Source organism: Camelus ferus, chromosome 5, assembly GCF_009834535.1.
Source record: "Camelus ferus isolate YT-003-E chromosome 5, BCGSAC_Cfer_1.0, whole genome shotgun sequence".
In the NCBI taxonomy this organism is placed as follows: Eukaryota; Metazoa; Chordata; class Mammalia; order Artiodactyla; family Camelidae; genus Camelus; species Camelus ferus.
Window position 1 is genome coordinate 89,500,349 of NC_045700.1, and position 23,388 is coordinate 89,523,736.

Genomic DNA, 23,388 nt, shown 5'->3' on the forward strand with positions numbered 1-23,388 from the left:
CTTTGCACAAACAGTGGGCCCCTGGAGGCCGGCCCTGCTCCTCCCCAGTCCTCCTCCCTGCCCTCCAGGCCCTGGCTGTCACTCCCCGTCTTCCATCCCGGGGCCCACAAGTCAGGAGGGCAGGAAGCTCCGCGGAGCTGTGGGAGGAGGGAGCCCGCGTCTGCACAGCACAGCTCGCGGGCAGATACTTTCACTTCCCTTTTCGCCGCTTGGGCGGAGCCCTGTGTGGGTCAGTCGAAGAGCAGACTTCCTGCGCAGGGCTCAGGCAGCCTCCCGGGCCCCGGGCTGGGCCGACCGGAGGGCTCGGAGGCGCAGGCCGGGCTGGGGCGGGAAGATGGCCGGTGCCAGGGAGCTCAGCTCCAGGTCAGTCTGTCCCCGCTTGCTCCCGCCTTTCCCTCTGGCCGCGCCGCTGCTTCAGCGGCCGTCCTTTGGCCTCTGCATTTCACTTCACTTTACACCTAATGTACAGGATCTCTCGCCTGCAGTAAGTGAAGGGCAGGAATCTGTAATGAGACAAGGAGGAAACCAGGTTTTAAACTGCGGCGGGGCAGCTGCCGGCCGAGTCCCGCTGCCGCAGCGCCCATGAGCCGTGACTTGTGTTTCGCAGCCGCGGCTCAGCCGGCTGGCCTGCGGGAGGCGCCTGCTCTCCATCAGGCTTTGGGGCAAGGATTTATTTCCTCGTGACCCCTGAGCACGCTAAGGTCGGCTCTACCTTCACATAGTTTAGAAAATAAAAAATTCAGACTTGCTTTCCAACCGTGGGTGGTGGGGGCGCCTACCTGTCCTGTGGCCGGGCCTCTGTCAGCCCTGGCGCTGTTCCCGCCTCTGGCTGGGAGCCTGGGCTCCTCCTCCAGCCATCCTGGTGGGAAGAGAAAGGCCCCTAACTGCAAAGGGCTGGCACAGGCGGAGTAGTTTCATTTTTCCTTTATTTTCTGTTGTGGAATCAGTTCTTCCTCCACAAGGAAAAGGCTAGAAATCCCCTCTTTTTCTCTAGTGATGGGTCAGAAATAACACTGCTTAATATTTTAAATTTTTAGATTTTTTTAATGGAGAAGAAACATATTATGCATTCCCTATTCACCACCTACCCTCCAGCAGCATGTTTCTGGTGTTCAGCATAGTGATCCACAGCTTTTATGTCCCTAAATTTTCATCTCTTTAGGTTTTTACTTTCTGTTCACAATGGTTGTCTCAAACTTTTCCGTACGGCATTTAATTTTTAGTAGTTTTTGGTTTCTTGTTTTTCAAAAATAGTTGATTGTGTTCATTTGGGGAGGGAATCTTAATTTGTTTCTGAAGCTCTTCCAACTCCATTTTAAACCACATTTTCTTATTTTATCATCCCACCTTCACGCTCTTGCTTTATTTTTTAAGGTTTTTATGTGACATTATGTGTTCCGGGGATGTTTTCTTCGTTCTCTGAGCTATCCTTCCAGACTGCTTCTGTTTGCAGTTTGGTTTCAGTGTTGCTTTGCTTCCTTGTTCACATGCCGGCCATGATTTTAAGCCATATCTCTCAGGCTTACCTGGGCAGCTCTCCCATCATGCCCCAGTTTTAAGCTGAATGAGTTTTGGGGTTTTTTTTTTTCTTTCAAATTTCCTGTCTTATCTGAGACCAGATTGCTCCCCGTCTGATCTACAGTGTGAAGCCTCTATTTTCATTCGTACCAATTTTTTTCTGAGTATTCTTTAAACGGTTAAACCATTCATTCCCCTACTGATCTGCAAAGCCACCTTTCTCATTAGCCAAGAGGCCATGTGTGCAGGGTCTGTTTCTGTGCCCTCTCTTCTCTGCCATTGACCTATGACAGCCTCTCCTTTTTCATCTCTACACTTTCATTATGACAGCAGCTTCATGTGAAAGCTTGCTTGATAACTGGTGGAGTAAACCTTCCCACATTCTTTTCTTCTTCCAAAGTGTGTTGGCCCTTTCCATCGCCAAATCAGTTTGTCAAACGCTTGTCCAGATTTTCTTTAGGATTGCATTGAATCTACAGCTCAATTTGAAGAGAATTGACATCTTTATAATATTGTGTCTTCTATCTCATTAATATGGAATATGTATATTATTAATTTTAAAATATTTTCTAATAAAATTTAAACTTTTCTGCCCAGAGGTCTTGGGCTCCTTCTGATAGATTTATTCATAGATACTCAAGATCTTCATGCAATTATATCCAGATAACTCAAACTAGCTACTTGTTATGAAGATATAAAAATACATTGAAACTTCAGCAAACTTTAAAAAATTCTAATAACTTGAATGGAGATATATATTTTGTGTGTGTGTGTGTGTATATATATATATTTACATAATGTATACATAATGACAATTTTGTTACTTCCAATCTAATTTTTATACTTCCTGCTTCTTTTTCTTACCTTACTGTGTGGGCTAGCAGTTTGTGTATGGTAGATAGTAATGTAGTAACCATCTGTATCTTGATTCCTATCCCAAAGGGAAAACTTTTATCATTGCGCAAATATGGATGATGCTTGTTATACGTTTTCTTTTTTGATAAAAAGCCTTATGCAGATTAAAGAAGTTTTATAGTTGGCATCTGATACTTTCAACATATGAGGTGTTTGTGGCCCTTTTTTCTGTTTCTGCCAGTTCTCACTCACAGAGTTTCTTCTTTTCAAATAAACTTTCAGTTTGGGAATAATTTTGTATTTACAGAGAAGTTGCAAAGATCGTCAGAAGTTTCCGTAATTATATAGAAACACCCAATTTCATTTCCTGTGGTGTTAGCCTTTTACGTGACTGTGGTATATTTGTCAAAACTGAAAATAATGGTACATCACCATTAACTAAAGCCCAGGTTTGTTTTTTTTTTTTTCACTTTCACCAATGTCCATATTCTGTTCCAGGATTCAGTCCAGGACGCCACATTGCATCCAGCCATCCTGTTACCTGTTTTCTTCTGGTCTGTGGCAGTTTCTCAGTCTTTCCTCTCCTTTCATGACCTTGACGGTTTGAAGAGTACTGATCAGGCATTTTGTAGAATCTGTCAATTCAGGTTCGTCTTGACGTCTTTCTCATGATTAGACTGTAGTTAAGGTGAAAATGTCCCTTCTCCTCACATCACATCAGGGGACACGTCAACCTGACTTAACACCAAGGATGTTGACCTTGATCATTTGGTGTAAGTGGCGTTTTCCAGGCTTTTCCACGATAAAGTTACTATTGTTCCTTTCCACACTCTCTTCACAAAGATTATTTTGTTTATATAGCTGGTTATCTTTGACTGTGTGCTAACATTGTATTCGGAAAAAGTCATTTATACGTAAATTTGGGACTGCAGTGAAGGCAGTAGGCTTTGGAAAGGATTTCTGTTTGCTACATCCAGGTGTCTCAGGGCACACCAGCGTAGGAATTCTTTAACACAAGTCCCGTGTCTGAGAGAACCTGGAGGAACCCAGGTGATTTAACTGGGAATGCAATTAAGTAAATCCAGAGCTGTTCCCTCCACTTTATTCTCATATGAAGATGTCATGGTCAGGATCTGGGCTCCCACTGGGCTCTCCACCCTGTGCGGACTCTAGGCTTTTTTTCTGTCCCTCCCACCTCTTAAGGCTGTCAAACCTGAGGTCCTGATTCTCTGGGATCAGCAAAGCCCTCAAGTCAAAACTGTGTCTGTGCTCTGCTTACCTCTCTGGTTTCTCCTTCCCTTTTGCTTTTGCCTGGCAAATCCTCACCATGGTTTCATCTCCTTGAGGATTAATAATATTTTTAAATGCCTTTTCCAACTCAAGTTTTTTCAACAGAAAGCTGTATTGCTTGTGGGAATTGGGGGAGATTGAGGTGTTTTGAATCTTGCCCCATCACACCAGAAATTGAGTGATTGATTGATTAACTGCCATTTTTCAAAGTTTATGGCTTAACGTTTGATTGTGGCTCATGAAGTTTTTCTCTGATGGCTTCTAAGATTTTTCTGTTAGCATTTGTACTGTAATGAGTCTACATTTGTTTTGGGTTGGTTTTTTTTTTTTGATTGTTTTTGTTTTGCATCTATCTTGTTAGTGTTTTCACAGTTGCTTGAATTTGTGAATTGATGACTTTTATCCATTTTGGAAAATCCTTAGCCATTATTTCTTCTGCCCTCCCCCCAGCTTCCTCCTCTTTCTTTTTAGGATTCAGAAACAGGTTATATTAGACTTTTGACTGTTTCTTATGTATTCCTTTCATATTTTTCCATTTTTTAAATGTCTGTACTTTCGTTGGATATCTTCTATTGATCTGTCTTCTAGTTAGCCAATTCACTAATTTTGTCTTTTAAATCCTTCCATTGAGTTTAACTTAAAAATTTGTATTTTTCCGATCTAAAAAGTCCATTTGATTATTTTTTGTAGGTTCCCATTCTCTGGTGGAATTATTCAATTTTCTATTTTGTCCACCATTTTGTCCATTTTCTTGTCCATTTTAATCACAGATTTTGTGTGCTAAGTCCAATTTATGGATTATCTCTGCATCTGTTTCCATGATCATTTTTTCTCTTGGTTTGGTCTTATAGTGCTAATTTTTGACATGTCTGTTAACTTTTGATTGAATGTCAGACATTGTGTATGCAAGACATAGGGCCTCCAAACATTGTTCTCTTTGACATAAGAGTGATTCCCCTTTCCTCTGCTAGGCAAGTGAAATAATGAGGCAGACTACATTGCACAATCAGGCATGAGATAACTCAAGATTAGCTTGCATTTTTGATAAGATTTACTATCCCTCTGTTTTGCACTGATCCCAGATGAGGATGCCCAGGGCCTTCAACTGAGAGACTGTAGTCAAGTTTTCTCGATTGCATGCTTTTCAAAGGTTTTGTCATATTTTCAGCCTCTTGCTTCATGCAGCTGTAGAACTGAAAAAAGTTCTTGAGGAAACCAATCAAGTTTTTAATTTCCCTGAGGTCTCTTGCTTTGCACTCCAACTTCAAATGACCATCAAAAGTTCTGCTAGTTTCTCTGTCTTCCAGCCATGGCCTTCTGCCTGTGCCACGTCCAGACTCTCAGTTTCTAGCTGTGTCTAGAATTTACAAGTGCTCTCAGGGGACAAAAAGATGGCAGATCCCAAAGCCAGATGACCATCCCTTTCAGAGCTTTCAACTCTCTCCCTTTAAGTTCTCTGCAGTAGCCCAGGCAAGAGATGATGGTAGTTGGGACCAGATTGGTGCAATGGATATAAAGAAAAGTGTTGGGATACTGGATATATTTCTATGGTAGAGCCAGGGACATTTGAAAATGGATAAAATGCTAAAATGGAGGAAGAGAGGTGCTTAGAAGACTGCAAAGGTTTTGGCCAAAGAAATTGAAGGCAATATTGTGTAGTGATTAAAGGTCCTGAACTCTGGTACAAAGCCTGTTCTTCAATAGTTATTTGGCCTTGGAGAAATTGCTTAACATCTCTGTACCTCTGTTTCTTCATCTATAAAATGGGATAGTAAACATATACCTCATAAGTGCTGTCAGAGTTCAATGAGTTAATATATGTTAAGTGCTTGGAATGATGGTTAGCATTTAATAAATGTTATATGTATTTACTAAATCCTATATGTGGAAAAATTAGGGGATGAGCAAGTTTCAAGAGGTGACTCAGAAGATCAGCAATCAGGTCCTACCTGGCTAAGTGTAAAAAGCCTACCAGTGTCATTAAATTGGAGATGACTGAATTAAAATCCAGAGTCCAGGGGAGAGATGTAGGGTAGAGATGCACACTTCGCAATTGTCCATGCACGGCTGGCATTCAAAGCCATGGAAGCAAATAAGATTACATGGTAAAGGAGTGCAGATGTAGAAGAGGTAAGAGGACTGGCCCTGAGGCAGTCTCGTATGTGCAGGAAGAGCGGGAATAGCCAGGGAGGGAGCTGGAAAGCCACAAAGGCATAGCATCTCAGGAGCCAAATGAAGAAAACATTTTCATAAGGGAGAAGTAAACAACAAGAGGTTGAGGGTTGGAGTAAGAGGCGGGTTGAGAATTGGTCTTTGGATTTGGCAGTGTGGAGGTCTGGGAAGACATAAACCCAGGAATATTATTGGTAGGGATAAAACTTGAATAAATTTAAGACAGATTGAGAGGTGAGAAAGTGAAGACAGAGAATATGGACAACAATTTCAAAAAAGAAACAGAATAGGAGAGGTAATATGAATGGGGAGTGGGGTGTAGGGAGATTTTTTAAATGGATAATATTGAGCCAAGCTGTATGGTTATAGGAATATTCCAATAGAGAAGAAAATTTGATGAGACAGGAGTGAGAGGGAGCAGTTTTGTACTGATTGTGCCTAGGTCGAGGAGAGGTGATAGAAAAGCAGTGCCCAAGTGGGCGGGTTGCCCTTAGACTGAAGCAAGGCATTCTCTGCACTGTAATGGGAGGGAAGTCCAGTGGGTACCGGATGTAGGTAGGCTGTTGTATTCCTTGGTAGGGGGACACAGTTACACTCTTCTGGTTGCTTCTGTGTTACCAGTTATGAGGGGAGAAAGGGAGGGAGAGAAGGGATGGTTAGACTTTGAGAATAGAGAAGCTGTAAAACAGTCACTCAGTGAAGGAAAATGTGGGGAAAAAGTGAAATGAACAGCAAGATGTAGGATCACTGAACACCACTGAGAGTTCATTTCAGCTTAATGATTATAAACTTCGGACCATTTTTTGATTGTTTTTTTTTTTTTTTTTGACATTGAGTTGTATGAGCTCTTTGTATACTTTGGAAATTAAGCCCTTGTGGATTGCTTACAAATATTCTCTCATAGGCTGTCTTTTCATCTTGTTTATGGTTTCCTTTGCTATACAAAACCTTGTAAGTTTGAATAGGTCCCTTTTGTTCATTTCTGCTTTTATTTATTTTGCTTTGGGAGACTGATCTAAGAAAATATTGCTGTGATTTATATCAGAGAATGTTTTGCCTGTGCTTTCTCCTAGTTTTAAGGTGTCATGTCTTATATTTAAATCTTTAAGCCCTTCTGAGTTTGTGTGTGTGTGTGTGTCTGTGTGTGTATATAGTCTGAGGAAATGTTCTAATGTTTAGATGTTTATTTGGGATTTTTTCTTGTTTTTTGAGAAATGTCTGTATCATAGGACCACTTTTGTTACATCCTATAGGTTTTGTGTGATTGTTCTCAGTGTCATTTGTCTTGAGGTTTTTTTCGTTTTTTTGTTTTTAATTTCCTCTTTGATTTCATCATTAGCCCATTGGTTTTCTAGTAGCATGTTATTTAGACTCCATGTAATTGTTTTTTCCTCATTTTTCTCTTTGTGGTTGATTTCTAGTTTCATGCCATTATGGTTAGAAAAGATGCTTGAAATAATTTCTATCCTCTTAAATGTACTGAGGTTTGTTTCTGTCCTAGTATGTGGTCTATACTAGAGAATGTCCCATGTGCACTGGGAAAAAATGTGTATTCTGTTTCTTTTTGGGTGTAGTGTCCTGTAGATATCAATTAAATCTAACGGTTCTATTGCGTCATTTAGGATCTCTATTGTCTTACTGATTTTCTGTCTGAAAAACCTATCCATTGATGTCAGTCTCCTACTATTATTGTATTCCCATCAATTTCTCCCTTTATGTCTGTTAGTACTTGTTTTATGCATTTAGGTGCTCCTATATTATGTACATATATGTTAATGAGTGTGATATCCTCTTCTTGTATTGATTCTTTTATCATTATATGGTGTCCTTCTCTGTCTTTCTTTATGGCCTTTGTTTTAAAGTCTATTTTGTCTGATATGAGTATTGCTATCCTTGCTTTCTTGTCATTTCCATTTGCACAAAATACCTTTTCTCATCCCCTCACTTTCAATCCATATGCATATTTCAGCCTAAGGTGGGTCTCTTGTAGGCAGCACATTGTAGGTTCTTTTTTGTTATCCAGTCTGCCACTCTATGTATTTTGATTGGACCATTTGATCCATTGATCCTTAAAGTAATTATTGATAAGTAAGTATTTATTGCCATTATAAACCCTGTTTTCTGGTTGATTTTGGATTTCTTCTTTGTTCCGTTTTTGTTTTTCCTTTTGTAGTTTGATGGTTTTCTTTTGTATTATGCTCGAGTTTCTTTCTTTTTGGTTTTTGTGAATCTGTTGTATGTTTTTGATTTGTGTGGTTACCCTGGCTTCAAGAGTGTTCACCCATAACTGTATCTACTTGCTTTAGACTGATAGTCATATAAACTCACATTCTAAAAGAGCTACACTTTCTTACCCCTTCCTCCATGTTTTGTGATTTTGATGTTCTATTTTACATCCTTATTTTATCCTTTTGCCATTCATTGTAGTTATAATTGCTTTCACAGATTTTTAAAATTTTTTTTAATTTGTGTATTGACTTATTTAAGTGATCTTCAATCTATAGCTATATTTATCTATATTATATATAGATATCTATATCTATATCTATCTATCTATCTATCTATACCTTTCCTATTGTGATTTTTCCCTTTCCTATAGATTCTCACTTTTTTTCTATTTAGAGGAGACCTTTTAATATTTCTTTTAGGATGGGTGTGATTTTGCTATATTCTTTTAGTTTTGCATGTCTGAGAAATTCTTTATCTCTCCTTCTATTCTAAAAGATAGTCTTGCTGGATAGAGTATCCTAGGTTGCAGGTTTTTCCCTTTCAGGACTTTGAATAGATCTTGCCACTCCCTCTGACCTGCAAAGTTTTTGTAAAGAAATCAGCTGTTAGCCTTATGGGACTTCTCTTATAACTGACTTTGGTTTTTTGTTTGTTTGTTTTCTGTTTTTGTTTTTGTTTTTTGCTGCCTTTAGAACCCTCTTTATCTTTAACTGTTGCCATTTTAATTATGATATCTCTTGGAGTAGATCTGTTTGGATTCATTTTTTGAGGGATCCTCCATGCTTCCTGTATCTGCTTATCAGTTTCCTTCTTTAGATTTGGGAAGTTTTCAGCCATAATTTCTTCAAATACATTTTGATCTCCTATTTGCTTTCTTCTCCTCTGGGATTCCACCATGTGTAGATTGGCAAGCTTTATATTGTCCCATAGATCTTGTTTTTTTGTTTGTTTGTTTGTTTATTTCATTTGTCTTTCTGTGTGTTGCTCTGATTGTATTATTTCTGTTACTCCATTTTCCAGCTCATTTATTCATTCTTCTGCATTATTTAATGCTAATTATTAGTGTATTTGTCTAAATGCTATTTATTGCATTTAGCTCAGTTTTCATCTGGCAATTGAGTTGTCTCATTTTTATTGGCACCTCTTCGTGTTTCTAGTTCCTTATTACAGTGATCTGCATTTCTATCAATAGTCTTTCTTAATTCCTTCAGTATTTTTATTACCTCCTTTTGAACTTGGGGTCTAGTAGACTGCAGAGGTCTGTTTCATTGTTTGTTTTTTCAGGGGATTCTGCTTTTTCTTTTAATTAGATGTAATTCCTCTGTCTTTTCATTTTGCTTATATTTCTCTGACTTGATGAATTTAGAAGAAATAGTTATCTACTGTGGTCTTGAAGTATGTGGGAATGATCCTGTGTACATAGTATGAGTCTAATATTTTGGTATGAGGGTTCTTTTTTGTATGAGGGCTTGCCCCATCTTTTCTCAGTGTGTGCTGGCCGTTGTTCCCTTGTTAGGGCATGTGTTTGGTGTTGAGGTGACTAGAGCCTGCACTGGATGTTGGATGGGGCCTCCTCTTTGCTCTGTGGTAGTTGCAACCCTATTGGGGCAGGGTCTGCTTCACAACTGGAGTAGAAGCCACCAGATCTGGCTCTAGATGCAACGTGAGGTAGGCAGGACTGGATTGCTCCCTCTGGAAAAGGAGCTGCTGTATGTTCTTGCCCAGGAGCTTCCCACAGGAATGTGCAACTCTGTGACACTGCCTGCCACCCAGTATGCATGCCCACAAAAATCACTGTTGCTGGCACTGCCCTTGGCGGCTACCTCCACTGGGAAGCACCAGTAATCAGCTCAGATTTCAGCCCTGCCTCTGTGGGTGCATGCCCACAAAATTTGCAAAGCCTAGTGTCTGGAGCTGAACCCCACTGTGAGCACACTGATAATGAGGCTGCTATGGCAGATTCACACCCCTCCCTTCCTTCATTGACAATGGGGCTCCTATGGTGGGCCCACTCTCCATCCTGCATGCACCCCCAGCTTGTGGCCTGGGCCACACTCCAGACCCTTAAGGATGTCCCTGTGCACCCAAACCAAATCCGCTCCCTGTGTCTGTCTGCAGAAGCCTGAGTTTCAGCACTCAGTTGCTGCACACGCAGGGAAGTAAAGGCCACATGGCAAGGACCATCTGTGCTGGTGTCTTCCTACCATAAGGGGATGGCAGGCCAGCTTCTACACTTTTCTCTCAAGCCTCTGAAGCTTCCTATGTGTCCTAGCTGACCTCCTAGCTGGTGAAGGAGGTTGCCAGGGTGAGAGAACCTCTCCTCTTTCACAGCTCCCTCCCAGGGGTGCATATCCCATCCCAATTCCTCTTCTTTTCCCTTCATCCAGTGCAGTGACATGAGGATCTTTCTTACAGCTTTGGTTGTATGAGATTTTCCACAAGCTTTTCAGTAGATATTCTGTTAGAGTTATTCCACATGTAGATGTATCTTTCATGCATTTGTGAGAGGAGGTGAGCTTCAAGTCCCTCTACTATGCCATCTTGATCTCTTCTGTGCCATTCTGATTCTTCATCCTTTTTTATTTTTTATTTTTTTGTATGTCGCTGTTTTGCCTCTCTGAGACTTTCTGGTTCTTCTCTTCAATCCTTTGATTTCTGAGATTTGATGATGGTTTGCCTTAGTGAGTGTTGGTTTTACTCATTGTTCTGAGTACTCCAGGGCCCTTTCAGATGGAAACCTACTTATTTCAATTCACACAATTTTACTTGTAATATTTATTCAGTAATTTCCTCCCTTCTGCTTTCTCCTATCTTTTTGGAATTCCTGATAGTTGGATATTAGCTCTCCCAGGTTGAGCCTCTATAGGCTTCTTGATTTTCAGGGTTTTGAGACAAATGTTTGTATTTTTTTCTTTTGAATCTACTATCTGTGAAATTTTCTCAGGTTGCTCATTCGTTCTAATGATTTTTAAATTTCTGGTATCATATGTTAAATTTCCAAAAGCTCTTTTTAAAAATTGCTACCTTTTTGCATTCTTTGTTATTGAAGTGTAATCAGTTTACAATATTGTGTCAATTTCTGGTGTACAGCATGTTTCAGTCATTCATATACATACATATATTTGTTTTCATATTCATTTTCATTATAGGTTACTACAAGATACTGAATATAGTTCCCTGTACTATACAGTAGAAACTTGTTGTCTATTTTATATATAGTAGTTAGTATCTGCAAATTTTGAACTCCCAATTTATCCCTTCCCACCCCATTTACCCCCTGGTAACCATAAGTTTGTTCTCTATGTCTGTGAGTCTGTTTCTGTTTTGATAAGTTCATTTGTGTCTTTTTTTAGATTCCACATATAAGCAATATCATGGTATTTTTCTTTCTCTTTCTGGCTTACTTCACTTAGAATGACAATCTCCAAGTCCATCCATGTTGCTACAAATGGCATTATTTTATTCTTTCTATGACTGAGTAGTATCCCATATTCCAGTATATATACATATCACATCTTCTTTATTAATCATCTGTTGATGGACATTTAGGTTGTTTCCATGTCTTGGCTATTGTAAATAGTGCCACTGTGAACACTGGGGTGGGTGTGTTTTTTCAAATTATATTTTCTCTGGATTTATGCCCAGTAGTGAAAAATTGCTTCTTTTTTATACCATTCTTTTTGTGAAATGAATTCAATATTGTCTTTCTACTACTAAGGACAATAGTCTTTTAAAATTCCATCTATTTCTTCTAAGGTTTTTTGAAGAGTTACTTACTTTCCAGCTCTTATTCTATTACTTGTTTGTTCTCAAGGATTCAATCAGGTGTCCATTCAGGTCTCTGTTTTTAGTTTTTTAAGGATCATTCATACTGTTTTCCGTAGAGGTTGCACCAGTTTACATTTCCATCAGCAGAATAGGAAGGTTTCCTTTTCTCCACACCCTCTCTAGCATTTATTATTTGTAGACTTTGATGATGGCCATTCTGACCAGTGTGAGGTGAAACCTCATTGTAGTTTTGATTTGCATTTCTCTAATAATTAGCAATGTTTAATATCTTTTCATGTGCCTGTTAGCCAGCTGTATTTCTTCTTTGGAGAAGTGTCTATTTAGGCCTTCTGCCCATTTTTTGGTTGGGTTATTTGTTTTTTGATATTGAACTATATGAGCTGTTTGTATATTTTGAAAATTAAGCCCCTGTCAGTAGCATCATTTGCAAATATTTTATCTCATTCCATAGGTTGTCTTTTCATTTTGTTGATGGTTTCCTTTACTGTGCAAGAGCTTTTAAGTTTAATTAGTTCCCATTTGTTTATTTTTGTTTTTATTTCCATTACTCTAAGAGAGGAGGAGATTATTTTTACAATTCTGGGTCCTCTGCATTTCCATATAAATTTTAAGATCAGCTAATCAGTTTCTTTTCAAAAAGGCCTGCTAAGATTTTGATAGGAATTGATTGAATCTATAGATCAGTTTGGGGAGAATTGCCATCTTAAAAACATTGAGTATTGGAGGGGAAGGATATAGCTCAGTGGTAGAGTGCATGTTTAACATGCACAAGGTTCTGGGTTCAATCCCCAGTATCTCTGTCAAGATAAGTAAATAAACCTAACTGCCATCCCCTCAAAATAAATAAATAAAAATAAAAATAGAAACATTGAGTCTTCCAGAATGTTTCTATTTATTTCAATATTTAATTTTTCTTAGCAATGTTTTGTAGTTTTGGCACATAAATCTTATCTTCCATTTGTTAAATTTATTCCTAAATATTTTATAATTTTGACTATGTTTATATTTGAATTTGGAAAAACAACTTTTAAATTTCTAAGTTTTCCAGTTAGTTGTTTTATAGAAGTTTGTTATCTTATAAGCTGCAAGAGTAGTAAATATACTTACCGTGAAGTCTTACTCCGTTGCCTCTATTATTTCTACTTCCTCTGATGTTACCAAAAAATGATAAAATAAGGATCTGAAGGGACCTGGGGGTAACTCTGACACTCTTCACTAAGCCAGCTGTTAACAGGCTGCGATGTAGCATCTCATGCCTTTCCCAACATTTGTTCTAAACTTTACACACAAGTAAAAGATTTTGTTACTTTGGGTTTATATAAAAATTGAGTCATAATATATTAATATGAACTTGTTTATTATTCATTAATAAATTAATGCCCTTCCATCCAAATTATTAGAAATAAATAGATATGTAATATTCCAGCAATGTGTATTTACCATAATTTACTCAACCAGTTCTACTTAATGGACAATTTGGTTGTTTTCAGATTTAGGGGTCAGTGTTATATTGTTATTGTTGTATACTTTACTACAAAAAAAACCCCCACAGTGTTCAATAAAAACTTTTGTACTTATAGGGCATCTATCAATAAATATTTATTAGTGCTTTGTGTGTATCAGGGACTCCAGGAAAATTAAGGGAAAAACCAGACAAAATTCCTATAGTATGGCATGTGTACTTTGGGAGTAGACAATCAGTGAATAGTCAATGAAGAAGACAATAAACACTACATAAAATAAGTAATTGATTACTTTAGTATGTTAGGGAGTAATAAGGACATGGACCAAAAAAAAGAGCCAGATTAGGTGGTTGGGAGTATTCAGGTAAGGGTGGTAGGCTAATGGTTGTGATTTTCAGTAGATTGGTCAAACCAGTCCTCATTGAGAAGGTGATGTGGAGCAAGGACCTTAAAGAGATGAGGGAGTTAGTTCACTGTGTGGATTTCTGGGCAAAGAACTTATCACCCAGAGGAGAGAGTCAGCACCATGTTCCTAGAGCTGTAGTGTGCCTGGTGTAAAGAAACAGCAAAGAGAAGGCTGTGGCCAGAGAGCAGTGAGGTAGAGGAAAAGAGAGAAGGGCTGTATCATTTCAGGTCATCTGAACCATGTAAGGACTTAGCTTTTACTCTGGGGAAAATGGGAGCCACTGAAATGTCTGGAGCTTTTATTTCTGTAAAATGCATATTGGTATTTTTATTTCCACAAGATAGATTCCAAAAGTAGGACTGACTACTGGGTCAATCTGTAGTGCGTCTTAAAATTTAGTAGATATTGCCAGATCTTTTCTGAAAAGGCTTTAGCAATTCATACTCATGCCAGCCATGAACGAATGTTTCTCTGAATCTTCTCCCACGCTGCAGTGTCTTTTACAAAGTTATGTTTGCCAGTCTAATGGGTGAGAAATGGTTTCTCCTTGATGTTTTAGTTTGTTTATATTCATATGTTTATTAGACATTTTCATTTTCTCTTCCCTAAGCTGCCTATTCAAGTTCATTTTCTTTGGAGTTATTTGTCATATTTTATCAGTAGGCTGGAATCTTTGTACATCAGATATATTAACCTTTTGTCTTATGTGTTGAAAATATTTTTCTACATTGTCTTTTAATGTCTGGATTGCTTTTTTTACATTTAAATCTATTAAATCTTCCTCTACCTACATTCTTTTTATGTTTTTTTCTTGGCTTGACTCAGATTATTTATTCTGTCATGTATGTTTCTATAAAACTTTATTCAGTTTCAATGGGATTAAAAGTTGCAAGTGTACCACATTTTTATGATAATTTCAGAAGGACTGACATTTTTAAATTACTATGCTTTCTTCATTGGGGGCACCTTATATATCTCTGTATATTTAGATTTTATTTAATTTCCTTCAAATAAGATTTTATAATTTTTCTTCATATAGGTCCATACTTTTCAGACATTTATAAATATATGCATATTTGCTGTTGTTTGAAGTATCATTTTATTTCTTTACAATTTATGATGTTCCAAATAAAATCTGTAAATTTTGTGTATTTTTTTACGGTAGTATTTATACCAATGACTTCATTTTCTTATCCTACTGCAATACCCAAAACTTCTAAAATATATGCATATATATAACAATTATGGAAATGGTAGGCATTCTTGGTTTTTTCTATTTAAATTATTTCATCATTTTAATGTTTACTATATTTGTTATTTTGGGGGACTTTATATTGTGTTAAGCATCTGTGTGTTTCATGTAGTTTTTATAAAAATAGCTGTTAAAGTCAACAAATTCCCTTTTAAAATTATTTACAGATATATTTGTATACTTTTTTCTCCTTTTGTTTGTTGATGTAACAATTTATGTAAAGAGAATTTGCTAATGCTAAGCCATCTTTACTCATTCTCATTTTACTATTTTCTATTTTCTTCTACTTTTTATTTCAAGTAGCCTCTAACCACAAAATATCTTTGACCCAACAATTATTTTTTGTTCTGTTTTACAATATCTCTGGGTGGCTTATTTTCTTTAACATGCAGCCTATTTAGCATCTGATTATAGCTTATTAAGATTTCTTTTGTGGTTGGCATTATGATCCATTCTGATGTGCATTTAAAGGACATTGGGGAAAAAATGGTGTGTTCTGTTTTTAGGTGACAGGATTAAATAATAAATCATTCTTGTCAATTTATCCAAAGCATGTATATTTTGATCATCTTTGGAATATGTCAAGAGTTATAAACTACAGGTGAATTGTTTCTTGGTATTGATAAAACATTTGTCCTATTGTTTCTTGAGTTTTGCTTTGAAATGGATATGAGTATCTTTATTTTTTTGTTTTGTTTATATTTGAATACCATAATTTGCTTATCTTTTTTCTTTTTTAAAATTTTATTTTATTGAGCTATAGTCAGTTTACAATGTTGTGCCAATTTCCACTGTAGAGCACAATTTTTCAGTTATACATGAACATTCATTGTCGCATTCTTTTTCACCATGAGCTACCACAAGATCTTGTATACATTTCCCTGTGCTATATAGTATAATCTTGTTTATCTATTCTATATATGCCTGTCAGTGTCTACAAATTTCAAACCCCCAGTCTGTCCCTTCCTGCTCCCTTCTCCCCTGGCAACTGCAAGTTTGTATGCTATGTCTATGAGTCTGTTTCTGTTTTATATTTATGTTCATTTGTCTTTTTCTTTTCTTTTCTTTTTTAGATTCCACATATGAGCGATCTCATATGGTATTTTTCTTTCTCTTTCTGGCTTACTTCATTTAGAATGACATTCTCCAGGGACATCCATGTTGCTGCCAATGGTGTTATGTTGTCAGTTTTTATGGCTGAACAGTATTCCATTGTACAAATATACCACATCTTCTTTATCCAGTCATCTGTTGATGGACATTTAGGCTGTTTCCATGTCTTGACTATTGTAAATAGTGCTGCTATGAACATTGGGGTGCAGGTGTTGTTTTGAAGTAGGGTTCCTTCTGGATATATGCCCAGGAGTGGGATTCCTGGGTCATATGGTAAGTCTATTCCTAGTCTTTTGAGGAATCTCCATACTGTTTTCCACAGTGGCTGCACCAAACTGCATTCCCACCAGCAGTGTAAGAGAGTTCCCTTTTCTCCACAGCCTCTCCAGCATTTGTCATTTATAACTTGCTTATCTTTGATTTTAACAAATTTTGTGTCACTTTGTCTTTCATGTGTCTCTTGTTGGATTCTATTTTGATCCTGTGCCTTTCAATATCATTTTTCATTTACATTTAGTGGGTTTTTTACTGAAGTATAGTCAGTTTACAATGTTGTGTCAATTTCTGGTGTACAGCATAATGTTTCAGTCATACATATACATAAATATATTCCTTTTCATATTCTTTCTCATTATAGGTTACTACAAGATATTGAATATAGCTCCCTGTGGTATACAGTAGAAACTTGTTGTTTATCTATTTTGTATATAGTGGTTAGTATCTGCAAATTTTGAACTTCCAATTTATCCCTTCCCACCCCATTTACCCCCTGGTAACCATAAGTTCATTCTCTATGTCTGTGATTCCAATTCTGTTTTGTAAATAAGTTCATTTGTGTCATTTTTTTTTTTTAGATTACACACGTGAGTGATATCACTATGGTATTTTTCTTTCTCCTTCTGGCTTACTTCACTTAGAATGATGATCTCCAAGTCCATCCATATTGCTGCAAATAGCATTAGTTTACTTTTTTATGTCTGAATAGTATTCCATTATATAACAATACCATAACTTCTCTATCCAGTCATCTGTTGATTGCCATTAAGGTTGTTTCCATGTCTTGGCTATCGTAAATAGTGCTGCTATGAACACTGGGGTGCATATATCTCCTTTGAATTAGAGTTCTCTCCAGATATATGCCTAGGAATAGGATTGCTGGATCATATGATAAGTCTATTTTAGTTTTTTAAGGAATCTCCATCCTGTCTTCCATGATGGCTGTACTAGACTGCATTCCCACTAACTGTAGGAGGATTCCCTTTTCTTCACACCCTCTCCAGCAGTTGTAATTTGTGGACTTTTTAATGATGGCCATTCTGACTGGTGTGAGGTGATACCTCACTGTAGTTTTGATTTGCATTTCTCTGATAAGTTGCGAAATTAAGCATTTTTTCATGTGCCTATTGGACATCGGTATGTCTTTATTGGAAAATTGCTTATTTAGGTCTTCTGCCCATTTTTTTGATTTTTTTTTTTACATTTAGTGGCTTAAATTATGTATATTTTTTCTGTTTTAGCTTTTAGAATTCCTATTGTTTTTCTTTTTTCTCTGTAGAAATGCAAGCTATGTTTACTTTTTATCTCTTAGTGTTTTATAGAGCCTGATTTCATTCAACCAGTGGTCACTTTCAACTTTTCAAAATAATTTTAACTTTGCATTTCTGTATTCCTTAGTATTAAATTTGAAACAATATTGTTCAAGTTTTTCATATTTAAAAGAAATAATTTAATTCAAATTTCCCTTTACCACTCAGCTCAACATTTTGTTTATAATTTGAAATTTTACATCAAAGTAATTACTATTATATTATTTTTCAAAGTACAAATCTTCTCTTTCTAGAACAATTTTCTGCATATAGAGCATGTATGTATTTTGTTAGATTCATACCTAAGGATTTCACATTTTTTATGCTATTGTAAATGGCATCAGTCTTGCATTTCAAATTCCAATTTTTTAGTGTTAGTATATACAAAAGCAATTGATTGTATATTAACCTTGTGTCCAGCAAACTTGCTATACTTACCTATTAGCCCCAGGAGATGTTTTTGTGTGTGTGCATTCCTTGGGATTTTCTACAAAGCCAATCATGTTATCTGAAAACAAAGACAGTTTTATTCTTCCTTCCCAAACTCTGTACATTAAATTTCCTTTTCTCTCTCTCTCTCTTTTTTTTTTTTTTTTTGTAGTAGCTGTGCCTTCCAGTACATTGTTTGATAGGAATGGTAAAAGAGTACATCTTTGCCTTGTTTCTGATCTTAGGAAGATGTCCAGGTTTTCAAAAGTAAATATGATACTACATATGGGTTTTTTTAAATAGATATTTTTTCTCAATTTGAAGATATTCTTCTCTATTTCTAGTTTTCTGAGTGAGGGGATTTACATGAAAAAGTGATGAACTTTGTCAAATGACTTTTCTGCATCAAATGATATGGTCATCTAACTTTTTTCTTTAGCTTGGTGATACAGTGGATTATACTGACTGATTTCGAAGACTGAACCAGCCTTGCATATTTGGAATAAATTCCACTTGGTCACGCTATATATATATTTTTTTACAATGTTGGATGCAATTTGTTAATATTATCTTGAAGATTTTTGCATCAGTATTTATGAGAGATCTGGCCTGTAGTTTGTCTTTATCTGCTTTTGATATTGCAGTAGTGCTCGGCTCATAGAAAAAATTAAGAAGTGTTTCCTTTGCTTCTATTTTCTGGACAAGATTTTGGATAATTGGTATCATTTCTTCCTTAAATGTTTGGTATAATTAACCAATGAAACCACCTGGCCCTAGTGCTTACTTTTTTCAAAGTTATTAATTATTAATTCAATTTTTAATTAATATAGACCTATTCAAATTACCTATTTCTCCTTGTGTGAGTTTTGGTTGTTTATATCCTTCTCGACTTTGGTCGATTTTATATAAGTTATCAAATTTTGGAATAGACTTACTCGTAGTATTCCTTGTTTTACTTTTAGTATTCATAGAATCAGTTGTGATGATTCTACTTTCACTTCTGACATTGGTAATTTGTGTCTTATTTCTCTTTTTCCTTTAGTTAGTCTGTATAGAAGTTTATCAATTTTATTGATCTTTTCCAAGAACCAGCTTTAGGTTTTGTGGAGTCTTATCTTTTGTTTCCTATTTCCAGTTTCATTGATTTCTGCTCTTTACTTCATTTCTTCCATTGCTTTAAGGCTTAAGTTGGTCTTTTTCTTCCCCCCGTTTCCAAAGTAGAGAAACTTAGATTATTGATTTTATATCTTTCTTCTTTTCTATTAAATGTACATTTAATGAAATATATTTCTTTATAATCACTGCTTTTTCAACATCCAACAAATTTTGATTAGTTGTAGGTTCATTGTCATTCAGTTCAAAATATTTTAAAATTTCTCTTGATACTTCTCTGACCCATGTGTTATATAGGAGTGTATTTTTAAATCTCCAAGTATTTGGAGAATTTCCCACCTCTTTCTGTTATTGATTTGTAGTTAATTCCTTTTTGTCTGAAAGACATAATTTTTATGACTTCTATTCTTTCAAACTTAATATTTGTTTTATAGCCAATAGTGTGTTCTATCTTGATGGTACTGAGGAGTATGTGCATTCTGCTATTGTTAGATGGAGTGTTCTAACCATCAAACAGATCAAATTGATTGGTAGTGATGTTTAGGTCAACTATATTCTTAATGTTTCTCTACTTGCTTGACCTATGAATGACTAGAATAGGATTGTCCATGTATCCAACTGTAATAGTGGATTTTTCTATTTCAATTTTTACCTTAATTTGATGCTGTGTGTTTATCATGTGTAAATACACATTAAGGATTGTTATGTCTTCTTTGAAAACTGATCCCTTTATCATATGTACTGCTCTCTTTCTCTGTGATAATCTTCATTGTTCTAATGTCTTTTTTCTCTGGAAATAAAATAGCTACTCTTTCTTTGATTAGTGTTAAAATGGCATCTCCTTCTCCATTCTTAACCTGTGTCTTAATATTTACAGTTTTTCTTATTGACAATATATAGTTGGGTCTTGTTTTCTCTGTCACTTTGACAATCTCTGATTTTAATTGGAGTATTTAGACTATTCACACTGAAAGTAATTATTGATGTATTGGATTATATTATCATGTTTGTAACTTCTTTATTCATTGTATTTTTTCTTTGTCTCTTTCTCTCTTCTGCCTTCTCTAGCTTTAATTTAGCATTTTGTATGATTCCATCTTAATCTTCTATTAACATACCAATTATACTTTTAAATGTTTTTAGTAGTTGCCTAGAGATTGCAATACACATTTTATACCAATTCATCTGCAGCAAGGTATCTTATAACAGAGTGTTCTCAATTCCTTTTCCTATCCCTTGTGACACTGCTGTCATTCAATGCACTTATCCATATGCTGTAATCATCACCTGTTCCAATCTATGGTCATTGTTGCCAGACTGCCAACTTGGGTTTCCCTTTAATGTTTCTAGAATTGGATCCACTGGTTTCTAATTTTCACATCTTCGTCATTACTGTACTTCTCTGCTTTTCTGGAATTCATCCTGTTGAATTTTCCTAAAAATGGGTGTGTGCTGTTCAATATTATACATTTGATAAATAAACAAACCTACTAGAACCATACTAAATGACTTAGAGAATGTTTTGCAAGGTATTAAAGACAAATTTGATTTAGAAGACAGTTTATAATCCAGGGAAAGAAATTATATAATACTATAATATAAAATGATAAATAAAAACTCTGCAAGATATGGGTAGGTTATAGAAATAGGTAGTGGATTTATAAGCTTATGGAGAATTTAAGAAAGAATACATACAAGGTAATTAAAATGGATTATGCAAAAGGGTTGAGGACAGTGATGTGGATAGAAAGGAAGGAGAGATGTGGTTGGAAAAAACAAAAAACAGAAAGTAAGACAGTGATTACATAAACATTTTAGAGTGTATAAGTTGCATTTAAAAATCTTAAATATACGTATTGACATACACATAAAAGAAATAAAGAAAATTTTAGGAAAAACACTCAAAATGCATGTTCATAAAGTAAAACTTCTCAGCCATACGTGTCTGTAGTTGTCCTGATTCACTCTGCATTTTGAAGGGCTAGATCTGTTACTGATAAGATGTCTCAACCTATTCTTGCTATCATTCCTCCACAGGTGACCAGTTTCTTAATTCTTTCTGGTAGCTTTTAAGTTCTTCCCTTTGTTTTTAAGGTGTTGGTATTTCATAATGGTATGCCTTGGTTTGGTTCTTTTATAATTCGCTTTTGTAAGTCCTATAAAAAATTCATGTCTTTCTACTCCATGGTATATATCTCCTTAAATAATTCTCTTTATATGGTCCTCCTTCTTCTGCATTTCCTTGCATATCTCTCTTTTTTTAACAATGAAGTCAGGATTCAGTTCAAATATTCTACCTTTTTCCTTGCATAAATGTAGACTGCATGCAGGACCAAATTAAATTCTTCTAATCTTTTTTTTAAATTGAAGTGTAGTCAATTTACAACGTTGTACCAGTTTCTGGTGTACAGCATAGTGATTCAGTTATACATACATGTATATGTTCCTTTCCATATTTTTTCAGTCTAGGTTATCATAAGATATTGAATATAGTTCCCTGTGGTATACAGTATGACCTGTTGTCTATTTCATATGTAGTAGTCAGTATCTGCAAATCCTGAACTCCCAGTCTATCCCTCTCCACTCCCTTTCCCCCTGGTAACTGTTTTCTACATCTGTGAGTCTGTTTCTGTTTTGTAAATAAGTTCATTTGTGTGATTTTTTTTTTAGATTCCACATATAAGAGATACCATATGGTATTTTTCTTTCTCTTTCTGGCTCACTTTACTTAGTATAATAATCTCTAGATCCATCCATGTTGCTGCAGATGGCATTATTTCATTTTTTGTGGCTAAGTAGTACAATTCCATTGTATTATATAGACACCACATCTTCTTTATCCAGTCAGCTATCAATGAGCATTTAGGTTGCTTCCATGTCTTGACTATTGTAAATAGTGCTGCTGTGAACATTGGGGTGCAAGTATCTTTTCAAATTAGTTTCCTTCAGATACATTCCCAGGAGTTGTATTGTTGGATCATATGGTAAGTCTGTTTTTAGTTTTTTAAGGAATCTCCATACTGTTCTCCACAGTGGCTGTGCTAGACTACATTCCCACTAAATGTAGGAGGGTCCCCTTTTCTCCACACCCTCTCCAGCAGTTATCATTTGTGAACTTTTTAATGATGACCATTCTAACTGGTGTGAGATGAAACTTCATTGTAGTTTTGATTTGCATTTCTCTGATAATTAGTGATACTGAGCAGTTTTTCATGTGCCTATTGGCCATCTGTATGTCTTCACTGGAGAAATGTCTGTTTATGTCTTCTACCCATTTTCTGATTGAGTTGTTTGTCTGTTTATTATTGAGTTATATGAGCTGTTTGAATACTCTGGAAATTAAACCCTTGTCAGTTGCATTGTTTGCAAATATTTTCTCCCATTCCATATGTTGGCTTTCCTTCCACATTTTTCTTGACTCTAATTAGGTTGCTGTTAGACCCCTAAATTAATCTTACCCTCCCATATATTCTTTCAGATTTATTCTTTTTTTATTCTTTTAATCTCTTTACTTAATTTTCTGGGACATTTCTCCAACTTTATTTTACAACCATTTTAGTAAATCTTAGTACATTTCCAAAAATCAATTTCAAAAATATCTAAGACTACTATCTCTTTCTCTATTAGTTCTTTTTTGTAATCGGGGGGTGTGATGTGTATTCTCAAATCTCTCTGAAAATATTAGTGGTTTTGGAAGTTGCTCCTATTTCCTGTAATGTCTGTTTCTCCTGGGGTAACTTTTCTCTCTCTCTCTCTCTCTTTTTTTTTTTTTTTTTTTTTTTTGTTACTGGAGCATTTTCTGAAAATTTCCTTCTGACCTGTGATTATCTGCTTCCACTTAGAAGAGGCTTTGGAGATCAATCAATGTGACTGACCAATTAAAGAATAAAGAAGGAAAACCGTATGAATAGTTCGATAGATGCATTTGATAATATTCAACATCTGTCCATGATAAAACTCTCAGGAAACTGGGAATAAACAGAAACTTCCTCAGTTGTATGTGTACGTGTGACACTTATACATACATGTATGACATTATACTTAATGATGATACTGAAAGCCTTTTCTCCAAGATTGGAAACAAGGCAAGGGATTCCATTCTCACCATTTCTCCTTAACATTGTATTTAAACTCCTGAATTAAACAAAACACTTCTTTCCATACTATACACAA

General features: G+C 36.0%; 1 protein-coding gene across 4 annotated transcripts in view; it reads left to right on the forward strand.

The window, feature by feature from the left end:
* The first annotated feature begins 228 nt into the window (after positions 1-228).
* Positions 229-23,388, forward strand: part of LOC102520119 (nuclear autoantigen Sp-100) — a 69,970-nt gene continuing 46,810 nt past the window's right edge. For all 4 annotated transcript variants that reach the window (XM_014558035.2, XM_032480453.1, XM_032480454.1 and 1 more), the window contains exon 1: positions 229-363. In XM_014558035.2, the coding sequence (XP_014413521.2) occupies positions 335-363 (29 nt within the window). In that variant the 5' untranslated portion in view covers positions 229-334. The remainder of the gene's footprint in view (positions 364-23,388) is intronic.